Source organism: Chiroxiphia lanceolata, chromosome 3 (assembly GCF_009829145.1).
Source record: "Chiroxiphia lanceolata isolate bChiLan1 chromosome 3, bChiLan1.pri, whole genome shotgun sequence".
In the NCBI taxonomy this organism is placed as follows: domain Eukaryota; kingdom Metazoa; phylum Chordata; class Aves; order Passeriformes; family Pipridae; genus Chiroxiphia; species Chiroxiphia lanceolata.
In genome coordinates, this window is record NC_045639.1 from 48786207 (window position 1) to 48802108 (window position 15902).

At 39.0% G+C, this 15902-nt stretch overlaps 1 protein-coding gene across 8 annotated transcripts in view; it reads left to right on the top strand.

Moving 5' to 3' along the window:
• Window positions 1-2517, top strand: part of UTRN (utrophin) — a 364804-nt gene extending 362287 nt beyond the window's left edge. For all 8 annotated transcript variants that reach the window (XM_032682362.1, XM_032682360.1, XM_032682363.1 and 5 more), the window contains one exon: window positions 587-2517. In XM_032682362.1, the coding sequence (XP_032538253.1) occupies window positions 587-595 (9 nt within the window). In that variant the 3' untranslated portion in view covers window positions 596-2517. The remainder of the gene's footprint in view (window positions 1-586) is intronic.
• Window positions 2518-15902: the final 13385 nt, after the last annotated feature.

The window sequence follows — 15902 nt, forward strand, 5'->3', positions numbered from 1 at the left end:
ATCCTTCCTCTAAGCAAGCACAGAAATAGCTTTCAGTGTTATCAGTGAATAAGACTATGTCCCTTGAAAAACATTTGATTTTTTTTTTTTTAATACGATATGTGTCCCACACAGTCTCTCTGAGAATCTACCCTCCCCAACCATTAGAGAGAGCACATTTGTCTGTTCAGGAACAGAATTCTGAAACAAGAGCCTAGAAATAAGTTTGACATTTGCATGGGCCAAGTCCAAGTCCTGGATCTGTATAATCTCTGTTTTTGACTTAGACTTCAGATAGGACAGTAGTTTGCCTAAACTTTTTTCTTCATATGGGTACAGAAGAGTAAGTTGTATTTACTGCTCTGTAGACTAATGTCCTCTGGGCCTCACACAACATGAATTTTAAACGCTTGAATATTGTAAAATTAGATTTATTTTGACTATATGCTGCAGTGATCTGCTGAGTCTTGGGCCAATACATGTAGTTTTTTGAAGTACAGAGGTTTCGTGAGATGACGTCACAGTCCTTATCTGAATGAGCCCAGAGTAATTAGAGGTTTCTCTGTGTGTTAATGTGTACAAACATGGTTGTTTCTCATCATGACAGGCAATGTGAAGTGTTCATTTGGATGTCAACCAGCGCTTCCTGACGTGCAGCACAGCCCTTTTCTACAAACTGCCAGCCGTGAGTTCCACTTCATCAGAAGGCTGCATGGGACCCTGGAACATGCTGTTTGCTCTGACTGCGTGTTCAACTTGAAATAGTAAAACACTGAATACCCAAAGATGAGGATGTTGTTTTTATAGTATCTTTTTTTTCCTTCTTCCCTCTCTATGCAACTGTAAATTAATGAGCAGTGGAATATTTGTCACTGATTTGTATAAATATACAGCCAGGGGAAAAGGGGCAGGGGCTTTATATACGTTCTTTTTGATAATCGTAAAGAGAACTGCATAAGGAGTTTGGAGCAAAACGTTACATTTATACATTCCTTTCAGCTCTTTGCTTTTGCATTGTAAAGTACTCTTAGTTATATTCTCACACATGTAATATTCTGTACTGATCATTTATATGCTAACCATATGACCACACAGATTTCAGAAAATATTCTTGTATTATTTTCAACATTGACATATGAAGTTCCCATAATCTGCATTATTGTTACTGGTTAACAAAAACTGCTGTTGAATGCAAGCTACAGTATTTTAATTAAATTAAACAAGGTAAACCCTCATTTCAAGTCATGATCATCATTCTTGTCTACCAAAATGGTATTTTAACTTTCTTTTAGCTGTTTCCAGCCAACACACTCCATTCGGAGGATTATTTTTTTAAGCCTTACTTTACTTTTAATCAGGAGATAGCTAAAAAGAGGACTTAGATGATAGCTTAAGTTGGTTTTAGTAAGATCTAAGTTAGTGTAATCTTTCCCAAATTTGTTCAGAGACAAAGCTTTGCTGTTCCCTGCTGTGCCAAACTTGCTTCAAGTTTTGGAATTTACAGTCTATGAAGTAAAGCTCATTTCTGTGAGATCCCCTTCTTTTGTCTGCCTCTTGGAAATGAAGAGACATTTAGAAAGCCCTTTCCAATACTATTAGCGATGGAACTTTCTCCAAAACTGCAGTGCACTTAGATATTATCATTTGGCATTGTAATCTTGCAGATCATCCTTATCTTTGAAATCATTTATTTATGTACTTCTGGTAAGGATAATTATGGGAAAGTTACATCACTGATCAGCTGATCTCTAGTTTTAAAATTATCCTAAGAGATTTTAATGCCTTCACAGTTTACAATGCTGCATGGACACTTGCTTTAATTCCAGGACATACCTTTAATTGGTAAAACTGCATGCAATATCTTTCATGTTTAGTAGAGAGAAACAAAACTGTGTTGTTCTTAATTATTACTGAAGGAAAAAGAAAATCTATCCCAAAATGGTGTTGAAAGAGTTGTAAATTCTCTACTGCTACTGAAAAATGCTAGAGGACATTAAAACAGCAGGTCAGGAGTTTCTAGTGTTTTTGTGAAGTTTTGCCAACTAGACTGTCCTGCACCCACAGTATTCACTCCTGGACTGCTGCTGCTCAAGGGAGTGAGTGATGCACCGTGTTGACGACCTTCTAGTGTTGGCACCAGTGCCAGTTCTTTCTGAACCCTTTCACAAATTATTTAACCACTCTGCCTCTGTTTTCCCATCTGTAAAATGGGGATGATAGTACTTAACTCGCAAAGGTGATGTAGGACTTGCTTAGTTAGTGTCTGAAAAGCTCAATAGAAATACGAAGTATTACCCTCAAGGGAGTGGAGCAAAATTGTCAAGGTGGGAAGAAGCTGGCTTCTATAAATGCTTCAGCTATTAAAATGTAGTGTAGTTATTCTGAAAAGAAAAAACCCCACATTTTACGGAAGAGGAAAGCCATGACCACCTTTCTACCTCAGACCTATCTTCATAAGTAGTATTGGAAATAGCTTTATATTCTGTTCTCTGCAAAGTACTTTTATCAAGCTACATTATTCTCTAGGCAAAGAATCCTTAAAAATATTCCCCAACATAAGTATAAAAAGAACTCAGTAGTGAATTTGGTGGGATTTATTTTTGTTCTGAATATGAGGTTATGTATAAAGTTGTTTTTCTGCCTGTGTTTGTATGCATCCTTTGTCCTCTGCTGCCAAGTAAATGCTGCTTCAAACACTACATTGTAACATTCTTCCTCTGAGACAATAATAAATAAAAAATATATATTGCAGTAACATGAGAAAAAGTATGGAGTTCTTCTATGTTTTGGGTCTTCAAGGATGGCACATCTCATTGCTAAATGCTGAAAATTTCATTCTGAAGAAGATTAACATGGGAGTGCTGTGATAGTCAATTTCTATATGCTAGCTTTTTCTCGGTATGGTTTGCATTTATATAAATGAGATTTAGCAGTGATTTTTCTCCATATATCTTGCATATTTTCTCCAGTTTTCCATCTTTAGTGATTTAGTCTGGAATCTTTTCTCAGTTTCATGATAGGTAGTAAATTTGATCACTGAGAAGCAGACTGCTTTTATTTTTAAAATGTTATATGTATGTATTACAAAACAGCAATAATGTATGAAGCCCTGTCAAATATGAGAACTATAAATTAGTCCTCAGGTTTTGGTGGTACTCAGTCAACATGCTCAACTGAAGCACAGCATTAGGTATTCAGCCAGGAAATACTTTCTACCATGTGCTGTTTTTAGGTATTTGCTTTAATGCAAATTGTGTTAATGGCTGTGTTAGAATTACTAGGTGTAAAGGAGAAAAAAAGTAAAAAACCCTAACAATTCTGTTTACTTATAGTAATACTTGGCACTATTTTCATGTTGTTCTTTTTTGTTTGTTTGTTTTTAAAACTCTAACAAATGTCAAATATAAGTGTCAAAGTAATGTAAATTACCTTTTCCCTCAGTTTGTGAAAGGGTGCCTAACAAATAAGTTGTAGGGAAAGATCATGTTTTTCACATGGTATTTAAGTGATTCAGCAGTTAACAAGGAATTTAATTATAGAAATAGCAATATATTAAGTTCTGTATTTAGAAAAATAAACGTGTCAAAGTGGAGGAGACTGCTATATTAAAGAGTGTATTAAACCACATAATCTGTCATTTAAAGAAGTAAGCATTTTAATTATATGTTTATAGAGTTGAAGGCAGCAGAAGCAGGGTATGGGTCAGTACCAGGGCCTGACTTGAGAACAATTTATGAAAGTGCTCATATCTACAACTTCCACCCTTAGTACCCTGATTGCTAAGGTAGTAGGCGCCAGAGCTCTGTAATGCTTTCACCTGTGCAGAAGGTACTCTCAGCTTAAACTTCATGCTTTTGTACTGTGCCACAAAGGTCCTGGTCCTCGTCAGGGGAAACAGAATGACACCCACTTCTCACCAGCTTGCCATAGGGCTCTTCTCAAGGGGGTTGGGGAAGGGCACAGGAGAAGGGCACGACCACTTCTGGTCCTCGATGCACAACACAATGGAAAGCACTCCCTCACTTCTCCACGCAACCTTTTCCTTTATCACTAACCAGCCTCTTACGCTGTCATTTTGTCAGACCAGAGAAAGCCAACATGATACTTTTCCTGAGAAGAATTAGGTCTCAGTCCAAAATGCATTCCTGTCCATCACATCAGGAGAGATACCCTTCTGCGCAGCCCAGAATGGATAGGGTTGGTTGACAGCATATTTGTTTCATTTTTTATTACAAAACACCCTTGAGCTGAAATGTTACTAACAGGTCAGTTCATTTTCTCAGAGAAGATGAAGATTGATGCATCTAATTGAAAGTAGAGTGTAGAAGTTCCTCTGCTATTGGGGCTTCATCTTCAGGGGAACTTCCACTATGAAACAGCCATCTTAGTAGTGGTGGTATTATTTCTTTTTGGACCAAGAGAAGGCTCCTCAGATGTTCGGGTCTCAATAAAGAAGATAGATTATGAGACACCAGTCCCACTATGTTAAAGATACTGGACACAGACTGTCAGTGTGCACATGACAATTCCTGTCACCTGACTGTCCTGGGTCAGGGGTTCAGTCATCTCTTCTGTTATTTCTACAGTTGAAAAATGGGGGGGGGGGGGAAGCTAAATTCAGCCAAATTAAAAATGTATTAATATAATAGGCAAGCTTTGGGTTTATGCAAAAGGCCAAAATATTTTTTTAAGCATTTACAGTACAAGTTACTCTTTGGAGAGAGTCTGTTTATTATATATATATTTTCTTCTCTACTTTACTATGAAGTTTCCCTAAAAAAAACCTTCCCAAAGGTAAACATTTGCTGCACTGCAAAACTGAATAATGGATCATGTCTCCTGTCACGCAGAAATGAAGATGTCATACCATATGGCTGGGAATTCTATTCCCACAACAGCAATAAAATCAGTCTTACAAATCCTGACAAGGTGTAAATTAATAACAGTGGGGTATGAGAAAAAAAAACCCAAACAACTTTTACTGGAAAAAAATATTTGAGCAGGAAGAGATCTCTTTCATCTTACAAGCAAAAAAGCTCTCAGTAATCATCAGCTAGATGTTGTATTCTTCAAACAATGTTCTTGTGGCCAGGAAAGGTGAAATCATCTTTGTCTCATGTCTTTGGGAATGTATTTAGTGCCACTTAAGCTTTCATGATGTCCCAGCAAAAATTAGTCTTTGCAACTTAAATTTATGCATTAGAACAGCTGCATGCAAGTGTGGCAACCACCTTCAGAAGAGTTGGGTAGTGTTTTCATCAGCTGCTTTTCTGAACAGCTCTGAGACACCAGTGGAGAAGCTGCCAGAAGTGGGCTGGTTCAGTTCATTTTCCCAGGCATCCCAGCACTGCCGGCAAACTGGTGCAGCCAACACAAAGGTATCATTTAAACTGAAACCTGCTCTATGTTAGTATGCTTATTAAACGTGAGAATCCAGGAGAACCACATAGAATTACTAGGTGCCAGTCTTAAAGATACATACATTGTACAAGAGAATAAACATGACCCCACCCCACACACACACCCACACACCACCTTATGTCTATTCTTTGCTCTCTGTCCCATCTCATTATCATCTCTGAAACAGAGTATTTACAGATTAAATGTTGGTGCTCTTGTTCATCACTGTCTTTGTACAGTCAGATAAACACTTGGAAAATGTCTGGTTTTCTGACTGTGGTGGTTTGATGTTGGCTGGATGTCAGCTGTCCACCAAAGCCACTCTATCACTCCCTCCCTCAACTGGACAGAAACAACTGGACAGAAAATATAATGAAAGCTCCTGAGTTGAGATAAGGACAGATCAATCACCAATTACTTAGTTGGAGACAGCTGGTATTGACCGTGTCACACATGGGGAAAGCTTCTGGCAGCTTCTTAGAGAATCCACCCCTGTGGCCCCCCTCACTACCAGAACCTTGCTGTGCAGACCCAATACACTGACCTCTAATAATTCTTTCTTGGAGAAACTACACTTCAAAATTACTTATCTTCTGACTGTGGAAGGAGAGTCTAGGGTAACTAGCTCAAAGGAATATGTCTAGAGCTTAAAAATCTAATTTCTGGAGATCCCATCTTGATAGTAAATAAAACAATACAGAATTGTCAACTAGGTTATCTAGCATCATCTAGAAAAGGTGATCTGGTTATTAAAAAAATGCAAATTATTTAAAAATCACACAAAGAAAACTACATTGCAGCAACACTTCATGTTGTGGAATTCCTTTTGCCTGTATCTAATACCTCTTTGACTGAGATTAAATTTATTTTGGAAAATCAGAAAAAAGTGGAGGAAGGGACAGCATCCACTACCAATGCTTTGTGTGTCTCATAATTTTAGGTTTAATGGAGTTAAGAAAAAGGCCACACATACAAGAAAGATACTGATAAGTCATCTGCATTTTATATGGAAATAGGTAACCTTTTTATGAAATACAGTAACCATTCTGAATCCCAGCCCAGGCAAAGTGGAGGTCCAGTGGATAACTCACATGACTACAAGCCAGAACACTTAGTATGTAATCCTGGCCCTGCAAAACCAGGTAGCAAACCCATTCATTTTTCTTCAACAGAGATGGCATTTTGCTTGCTGAAAGGTTATTTTATGATGAGCAGATCATGGCAATTGTGCTTCTCTATATATTTGTAAAATACAACTGGTACCTAGCCCACAAATAAGTTTTCTACATTAATAAATAAGAGAACGAGCAGAAGATACGATAGTAACTGCCACTGATAATCCACATCACTGATCTAAATGCAAACAAAAGTAAGGAAAGCTAAGGGTTACCCAGATCCTCATTCTTGAAGATCAGAGTGACATTTACCTTCTTCCAGTCTTTGTGACCGTCCTCTGTTTCCCATGACCTTGGTCTTGTAATGATATCAAGCAGTTCTCACAGCACTCATGGGTATGTCCTATTAGATCCCATGGACAGCTTGTTCAGTACATCCAGTTTGCTTAAGTGTTCCCTAATCTGATCCTTCTCCACCAAGGAGAAGGAAATCTCCTTTGCCTCAGACTTCCCCTCCACCTCAGGGATTTAAGCTTCCTGAAGGCTAGTCTTACCAGTAAAGACTGAGGTAAAGAAGGGATTCAGTATCTCAGGCTTTTCTGTGCTCTTTGTTACCAGGCCCTCTTCACCAGTGGGCCCATGTTTTCCCCATCCTACCTTTTTTCTCCTGATGTACTTGTCGAAGTAATTCTTGTCACCTTTCATATCCCTCACCAGGCTTTGGCTTTCCTAACCCCATCCGTGCAGAATTGGGCAGTATCTCGACATTCTTCTTGGCCCCCAAACAGGACAAAGTCTGCTCTCCTAAGGCCCAGGGATGTGATCCTGTTTTTTGCCTTAATCCTTTTGGAATCTTGAGCTCTATCATCTCCTGGTCACTGCAGCTATGGCAGCCCTCAACCTTCACATCCCTTACCCATTCTTCCTTTTTCTTGAGTAGGAGGTCCAGCAAGGCATCTCCCCTCATCAGCTCTTCAGTCGTCTATGTGATGAAATTCTCATTGCACTCCAAATTTTCCCTCAAAAGTTAGTGTAATTCTTGCATTATGTCCTGAAAAAATCTTTTGCAAGAGAAGTACAACACATAAGTAGAGAGGGACCTTTTAAACACAGGTGCTTTGTTTGATTTTGTTTAGTACCTCTGAAAGTATTTTGGTGAGCAGTTGTGAGGAGTCTAGTGAATTGCAGCAACAAACAGACAAGAAAAACCATCCAGCTGTATTTCTGTCTCTCCAGTGGCAGCAGCCCCTCTGGAATGGAAAGCGTAGCTCTGACCTACTTGCTTTCAGCAGGCTGTAATTACAGCACTTATCAATTTTCTATAAAAGTACAGATGTGAACAAATAGAAAACCTGAGTGGCTGAAACATGAGCAGAATACAATTTTATTTCATGCCCTAAAACCCAGTTCCTGTAAAGATGCTACTTGCAGACTGAAAAATAAAACCGGTTGAAATAACAGTAAACTATCAAAATAACAGTTGAGTTTATTATGAAATATGAGCCAGACAAGATATACTGTAGTATTCATCAGTCTGCTACCTACACTTGCAATTTTTTCCTCCTCCAAATGTCTGCTCGCTTGCTGTGGAAAAAAAAATTAGTGATGGCTGTAGTGGAGAGATTTATTTTGAATTTTGAACTCTCATCTGATTTCTCAGAGTGTAGGTGGTGCTACCCAGTTGGTGGCAAGGGGCTGAGCTAGGTGCCCAAAGCTGGACACAGCACACCACCCACAGTCTCCTCAGATAAAAGGGAATAGTCGCTCCCTTTTATCTGCAGATTAGTGTTGTGCTAGGACACCCTCCCTTTGCCACCAGAATACTCTCCCTCAGGACAACACAGAAGCCGCCATGGAAAAGACAGTGGTAGATAGATGAGGCTGCTGACTTTCAGGTTAACCCATTTGACATAGAGTTTGTTAGCATTTGGCAAAGAAATTCTTCTGATAACTACTTAACATTCTTGTTACTGCAGACAATTTGGTTCTCTGTCCTGCAAATCACAGCACTTGTAACGTTATTTAGAAAACTGGGATTAGGAGACAGGTATTTATGAAAATGCCACTCTCATATATCTGCTTTTCTTCAAGCCTTGCTTTCGCAGGCATCGACTCACATATGTCGGTTTGATTGGCTTCTTCCATTCACATGTCCAGAGGTAATCAGCATTTGAACATTTAAAAAAACCAAAAACCAAACAACACTTAGTGTTTTAATTAAAAATTCTATAAGATTGTCGATGTTGTTGCTCAGTTATTTATGACATCTCCTGTACCTTAGAAACTGCTACCAAGTGGACCAAACCAGTACACTTTCCATTTCTCTGCCCAAAGCAATGCTGCCATTGAAAGCGTCTTGGAAAGTTTGACTTAAAATAACAACTTGATGAATGTTATTATACACAACAAAGTTATATTTGTTAGAGCCTGATTAGTCACACCCTCAAATGCAGTCTCTTCATGACACTGCTGATTTTAGGGCTCTTTAGGGTTCAATATAAACCAAACCAGAAAGGCATCAGCTTAAGCCTGTCAGCCTTGTCTGCAATTGCTGCATTGCTAGTTTTTAACCCAGTTGCAAAGCAAAGACAAAATTATAGCACATCCATTTCCACAGAAACTGGATAAAATATGGCAGTTTACTTCATGAGAGCAATTTTTTCTCAATATATTTTTGCCTAAATAGCTGATATATATAGATGCTTAAGAGAATGAGGGGGTTTTTCTAGTTTCTAATAGCAGTATTATACCTCTCTCAAACAATATGTACCTAGCAAAAAATTACATAATGGGATTAAAACCAAAATATTCCACACCCATTACCATCCTCTCCTAGACCACCAGAAGTAACAAAGCAAAATTCTGAAATATTAATTCTATAATGAAGCGCATCTAAAAATTCAGTCCTGAGGACTACCCTTTCAATAGGAAGTGCCTCAAGTAGCAACACAGAAGATGATAAGGCATTATTTCAGTTATTATATGTGTATATATTTATATATGCACACTGGAGGCAACTGTGTATAACAAGACAGGGTTATGCCAATGAGAGTTTAATAAACGTTTATGAAAAAATAAAATAACATAAAAAATAATTCACAGCTGGCTCCTATACCATCTGCCTTGGCACCTCCATGGAGCTTGCTCCCCATCATGGCCAGTCTCTCAGGAGAGGCACTACTGGCCCCTCAAGGCTCCCACCCCATCAGGCACTCGCAGGCCTTGTCCTTCCCACCAAGGGACAAGGCAGGGAAGGGGACACTCCCAGTTTAGGCTCCCCATTGCCAGCCTAGGACCACTTAATATTCTTGTTCAGCAACACTCAAAAGTGAAAGCTGTGTTTATCTGGTGGGTATTAGCAGCATAATGTGGGTAATTAAGTAATAATCACCTTAGAAATGTGCTCTTATCTTAGAGCAGAGGAAATAGAGTCTAAAGGCTGAGGTAATTATCTCTTGCTTTGGCTCCAGGGAAACCAAGCACTGAATAAGCATTCATATCAAAGCCAGTAAATAATTTGACCAATTACCTATTCCCACATCCCCATTGAAGTTTCTTGATTGAAGATTGCAAACATTTACGTTTAGCCTTCAGCTTGGCGTTTAGAGTGCCATATAGGAACTGACTCTGCATTAAAAATTTATCCATGAGTTACTGCTTAAAATCAATACAATCAGTATTCATGTCTCTGTGAGTGGGGACATGTACATGTAAGAAACACTATTTTTCTGTCATCACAAACCATCTTTTATACATATAAGCACTGGGTCTGTCACAGAATTAATTGTCACAGAATTGATTTGACAAGGTTGAGTTGGCAGATTTAATATACATGTTACTATAGCATCCTGATAAACTACTCGTTTTAGAATTATAGCAAGGAGTTTCAACATGCACTGAAATAGTAGGTTTTGCTAGAAATTTCTTTACTGCTATCCCTGTCCTGCAAGAAGCCCTAGAAGATATTTTGGGAATAGGTGGGCATCTCTTTCCACCTTCTCACTCCCACAGTGCGCAAGAGGCAGGAAGCAGTAACTCTGCCAGTCTGAGTGTTTGCCTTGGAATGACTCCCCCTCCTTCCCTATGGTATTTCACCAGTACTATATTATACTGCACATACCTTTAATAAGAGTCGAGGAATAGATTTGCAAACCCACTGTCTCCCTATGACATCTTCAGTAGGCTTAAGCAGATTTAAAATAATGCAGCTGCAAAGGTGTCAGTAAAAGCCAGACTTCCAAGAAATTTAGGTTGTCAGCAGGTAGATAAGTACATTCTAGGCCAGAAATTTGCCTTTGTGGTTGTCAGCACACAATAAAAAATAGAATTAAAAAATTCAGGTTGAATTTAAAGTTAATCAATTTTCAGACAGAATTTTCAGAGATGCTCTTTTTACAAGGACTCTAAAAGCAGACCTACAGTCTAACTGTAGGTCCCGAGTACTCACTTGCAGGTATTATGAACTTGCCATCTGTGGCTGCAGGTTTCCTATAACGGCACTGCACTTCATAATGATACGTTAATTTCTTGGGTATTGACTCTTCAACTACAAATATTTGCATAGAAATAACTAAAAAAACCTACAAAACCACACACCAAGAACTATGCTGACGAGATTATTTAATCAGCAATGTAGGGCCCATACTCTAAAACCATTGTTCTCAAGCACTTTACATATGTCAGAAGAGAGCCAAAATCTATAAATTAAGATTCATATCACAATATAGATATGTTCATGTAAGGGAGAAAAAAAGGGAAAACCAAGAAGAGCACAAACAACATAATACTAGTACTGCTTCTAGTGTGCTTTAGCTCTCCATCTTTTTACACACCTTTTCATATCTTTTGTGAAAACACTGTACTATGTCTGTGAATGTTTATACATGTTAACAATCTCCTTCTCCTTGGTAGTGCGTGCATCCTCTTGGAGTGTTCTCCCCACTTTGGAGTGTTCTCTCCAAAATTGGTGATACTTAAAAGCTTTTCTTAAGGAATTAATCTCATAGGCTTTATAGTTCCAGCTTTTCTTCTTATGCTGCAAATATGGAAGGATGGATAAATGACAGTAATTATGACCTCTATCTTTCTGAAAGGTATTTTTAGTCTATCACAATGACATACTGCCATCCAAGGTTAGAAATCTATGCCAAAGTATTTACAGGATATTTCACGGGTAAGCGCTTAATCACTCTGCAAGCAATTGGGTAAAGGCTTAACCAGGTAATTTAAAGAAGTGAATGACAATAGTTTAAGACAGACCTAAATTTAGCAAAGTTTTCTGTAGCCCATCTTAACACACTCTCTTATGCCATTATATATACACATACATACATATACATATATATAACACAAACTACGTTTAAATGACAAAAAAATCCTCACTGTAAACATCAACAACTGTCAGGGATCCTTCCATAACAGAAATAACTTCTGGGAAGAGAGAGATCACTTTGCTTCATTCGAAAAACAAAACCTAAACCAAAAATCCATGTATCAAATGTGTAGACTGAAGAGTCCAGACATTCCACAGCAAAAAAATTAATCCTATTTCAGCCAAGAGTCTACTACTATCCACTGAAGTCACCTCTTGTCTGCATTTATTTAATGCTTCTGCATGTTAGAAGCTCTCTTTACTAGTCTGTCATATTTTAAGTGAATTGCCTGCTAGTTTGTATGTCTCATATGCATAAACTGGATCAGATGCTTAAGTTGCCATCAATGATGGCTTTTCTAACTGTACACTACCAGGGAATGCCAAGATGATTAAGGGGCTGGAGCATCTTTCCCATGAGGAAAGGCTGAGAGAGCTGGGATTGTTCAGCCTTGAGAAGAGGGAGATCAGTGTTTATAAACACCTGATGGGAGAGTGCAAAGAAGACCAAGCCAGGTTGTTTTCAGTCGTACTCAGTAACAGCACAAGGGACAATGGGCACCAGCTGAAACACAGGAGGTCTTCTGAAAATCAGGAAACACTTTTCACTGTGAGAATCTCCAAGAACTGTCATAGGCTACCCAGAAAGCTGTCCAGGTAATTAGTTCTGGGCGGCTTTCCTTGAGTTGGGGTTGCTGGACAAGATGACCTCAAAAGGTCCAACCTCAACCACTCCACGAGCATCTGAAAGTATCTTAAAATTAAAAATTTCCCATTTAGACTATCAGAAGGCTTTATACTACAAATAAGCCTTTGGTACATGGTTAAAAACCAATGAAGTATGAAATCCCATTGGTCAATTAAGTGCTTCCTAGAAACAGAGGCAGCCCTTTCTCCAGTTATTTGAATCATTACACCAGCTTTCTAGTGCATATCCTTCATTTTACCGATCTGAATTCATAATGGAGGAAAAAAAAGCTTTTCAGCCCTTGTCTTTCTTGCTTTTTACTCATGGAAAGTCTTTCTCTTCTTTGCTTCCTGACCATATATTGATGTCCTGAACATCAATATATGGTCGGGAGGGGGCAATACCCAAGAGCACCAGTTGCCAAAGTTACAAAATTGCTGGTATAAGTTTCAAATACCTATTTATATTTGATAATGAGTGCTTAACTCAGATTTACTTTTACCTTTGTACTTGAAAGCTGCACAGCTAACCACCTGGTGGCACGCTGTGCCGCACACACATATTTCACCATTAATGATAGTGAGGCAGACTCTTCCAGTCACCTCTCCTTCAACCATTCTAGGTGCAGCAGTGTCTGCAAGTGGACCCAGTCACTCCTCTGGAAATGATTTGGGAGTATGTAAGAGGGATGGTAATATAAAAAAGCTAAAATGCTTTCAGGTTTTGAGGAAGTCTTTATGAACAGGATAATAAAAGTATAAAAACAGAATAAATACCAAAATTCCTACTACAACCTACATATTAACAATTTTGTGTCTCTGTATCAAATTGATAGAGTACACTTGGGCCTCATAGCACCAGACAACTGTTCAGCTGAAAATCTTTCTTTGCAAATGCCCTGTCTTAACACCCTACCTCCAGCTTATGACCGAGATGCAGCTCAAAATGCCTCCTATTGAAACAACCAGAGGTAAATAGCAACAACATGCACACAGAGCTGCTGTTTTCCAAAGGTATTACAAATTAAATTATTCCATTTTAAGTCACAAGCACTCTTACAATTCTTCCTACTCTTCTCTCTGGTTGCCCAAAAGCAAGCCAAATCCTGGAAGTCCACTCAATAAAAAATGGATGAGAAAAGGTTCATCAGATTGCACTTCTGCTATGCTCTTGGGAAACTCAGTATCAGTTTAGCCTCAGGGGTTGCCAGATTTGCCAGATGTGAGCTGCAGCTGTTTTTTAAATAATAATAACAAACTTGTAAAAAAGTCAACCAAAAAGGCTACTCCCCATCCACTTTAATGCAAACTGACAACTGTCACTGAAGTACCTGTACTGCAAATACCCTTTAAAATGGAAAGGAGCCAAAACCCAGCACTCTTTGACTGTCAGGGGAGTTTTAAGAGGGATCAGACCTGATTGCTACAGTACTGTAAATTAGAATCATAGGCAGTCTCTTGGCTTCCACATCATCAAAAGTTCACTGCTGTAAGTGCTCCCAGGTGGCTTCAGTTTCAAGAATGTCAGACTCAGAGAAGGGGAGTGATTCTTACCAGCTCCTTATTTCAAGCCAGAGGGAGTTTAGTTTGGGCTTGTTTAGACTTTGTCTGAGAAAAATACAGTATGCCTAAACACTTGATTTGTTATCAAGTCCCAACTCCTATCTATAAATCCAACATTACTTGACCATAGTACAGTCTATTTATTTTGTCTCTATTACTGGTAAACCCTGAAAGGAATAATTTTTTGTCCTGCAGCAGTAGAAAATCTCTGGATCCCCCAGTGTATCATCTACTTCTTAACTTCATCCTATAAGAGAACAAGCAGTTACCCAAACCAGAGCTCTCTTGTACATTATCAAACCTTACAAATCATTAGTGCTGGCATCTGAAACTACAAAGTACCAAAAAGTATAGTGGCAAGCAACATAAATTGACTGCAATCAGAGAAGATTATTTTCATCTTTGACTTGAATGTTTTAGATAAAGGACATATCAGCAGACACTGCTTATTCACCTTCTCTCTTGAACATAAAGGAATCATTGCCATAGGGACACAACTTCTCCTTCAGCCTTTCAACCCCCTCCTAATCCCATTCCAGACCAGGCTGCTCCCATCTATCTTCCCAAGCCCCTCAAACTCCAAGACCATCACCCTTCCCACCCCACAGCAAAGCACTGGCCCTTCTTACCACCGCCATCAAGTCCATCCCTATAGAGAGCTGCTTACACATGAACCGGAGAAAGGAAAGAGCAAAATGAGTCAGTGAGGGGCTGATTGCTGCTCCATCAGGCACAGCTGGGAGGTGGCTGAGCCCTCCCAGCTGTGGCTCAGATGAGCTGCCCCCACTCAGGGCTTGTTTGAACCACAACAGCTCTTGACTGCTTGCAGTCTCCTCTTTGCTCTTCCCTATCAAATTCTTGTCTCCTGTGTGTTCCTTACACAACTTCACTGTTTTCTGAGGGAAATGAGTGGCTGGTGGCTGAGTTGCAGAGTAAAGCTGAACCCCCACATTGACTAAGGAAGATGGAAGGTGTATGATGCAGCCGTGTTTTGATGTCTGGGAAAGCACACCTTGGTTCAAAACTCAGAGTACATCTCAGAGAAGACAAGCCTTCTGCCTTCCTCAGCAAACATCAGATGATTTTTCCACCATGCTGGTACTACCCTACCCCTGAGCTGTGTGTCAAGGGTTCCTGACCAGCAATGCTCATCATAACACTGCTTCAGCTGGTCAAAGCCAAACCTTATTTTTGAGAAATTTGGTGCTGGATTTGGTTGCCTTTCACTTTCTCTCTGATCTTTATTCTCCTAAGGATTGCTTAAACAGGCTTCTGAAGATGAGGGTGAAAGACAGCACTGAAAATAAAGATCCTGTCAGATTTTTTAAATTTAACTTAGCAAGTCTAAATTCCATTGATTTAAATTCATTGAGTATAGCCTAATCAAGTCAAAATTGTTACCTTGGAGTTATGAATATATATATATATATATATATATATATATATATGTTTGGAGCTGGCTCCCCACCAAGTCCCCCAGACTACAGTGAAAAACCACCTTCCCAAAGCTAAAAAAAATGAAGTAGCAAAGCTAAAGGAAAAATATATATATTTTGCACATATCACAGTTATACACAGTTAAAATACTACGTACATATAATAAAGGAACCGCAAACACCCCCCCAAAAAAGGGAAAGGGAAAAGGGACAGAAAGGGACAAAACCAAGGCAGATATGCACAATCAAGACCTGGGAACTAGCAAAATAAAGAACTAGCAAAATGAAATCTCAATACTTCCCTTGAGAAAACAGAATCACACCACACCACCAGATCAGATCGGAAAGGAA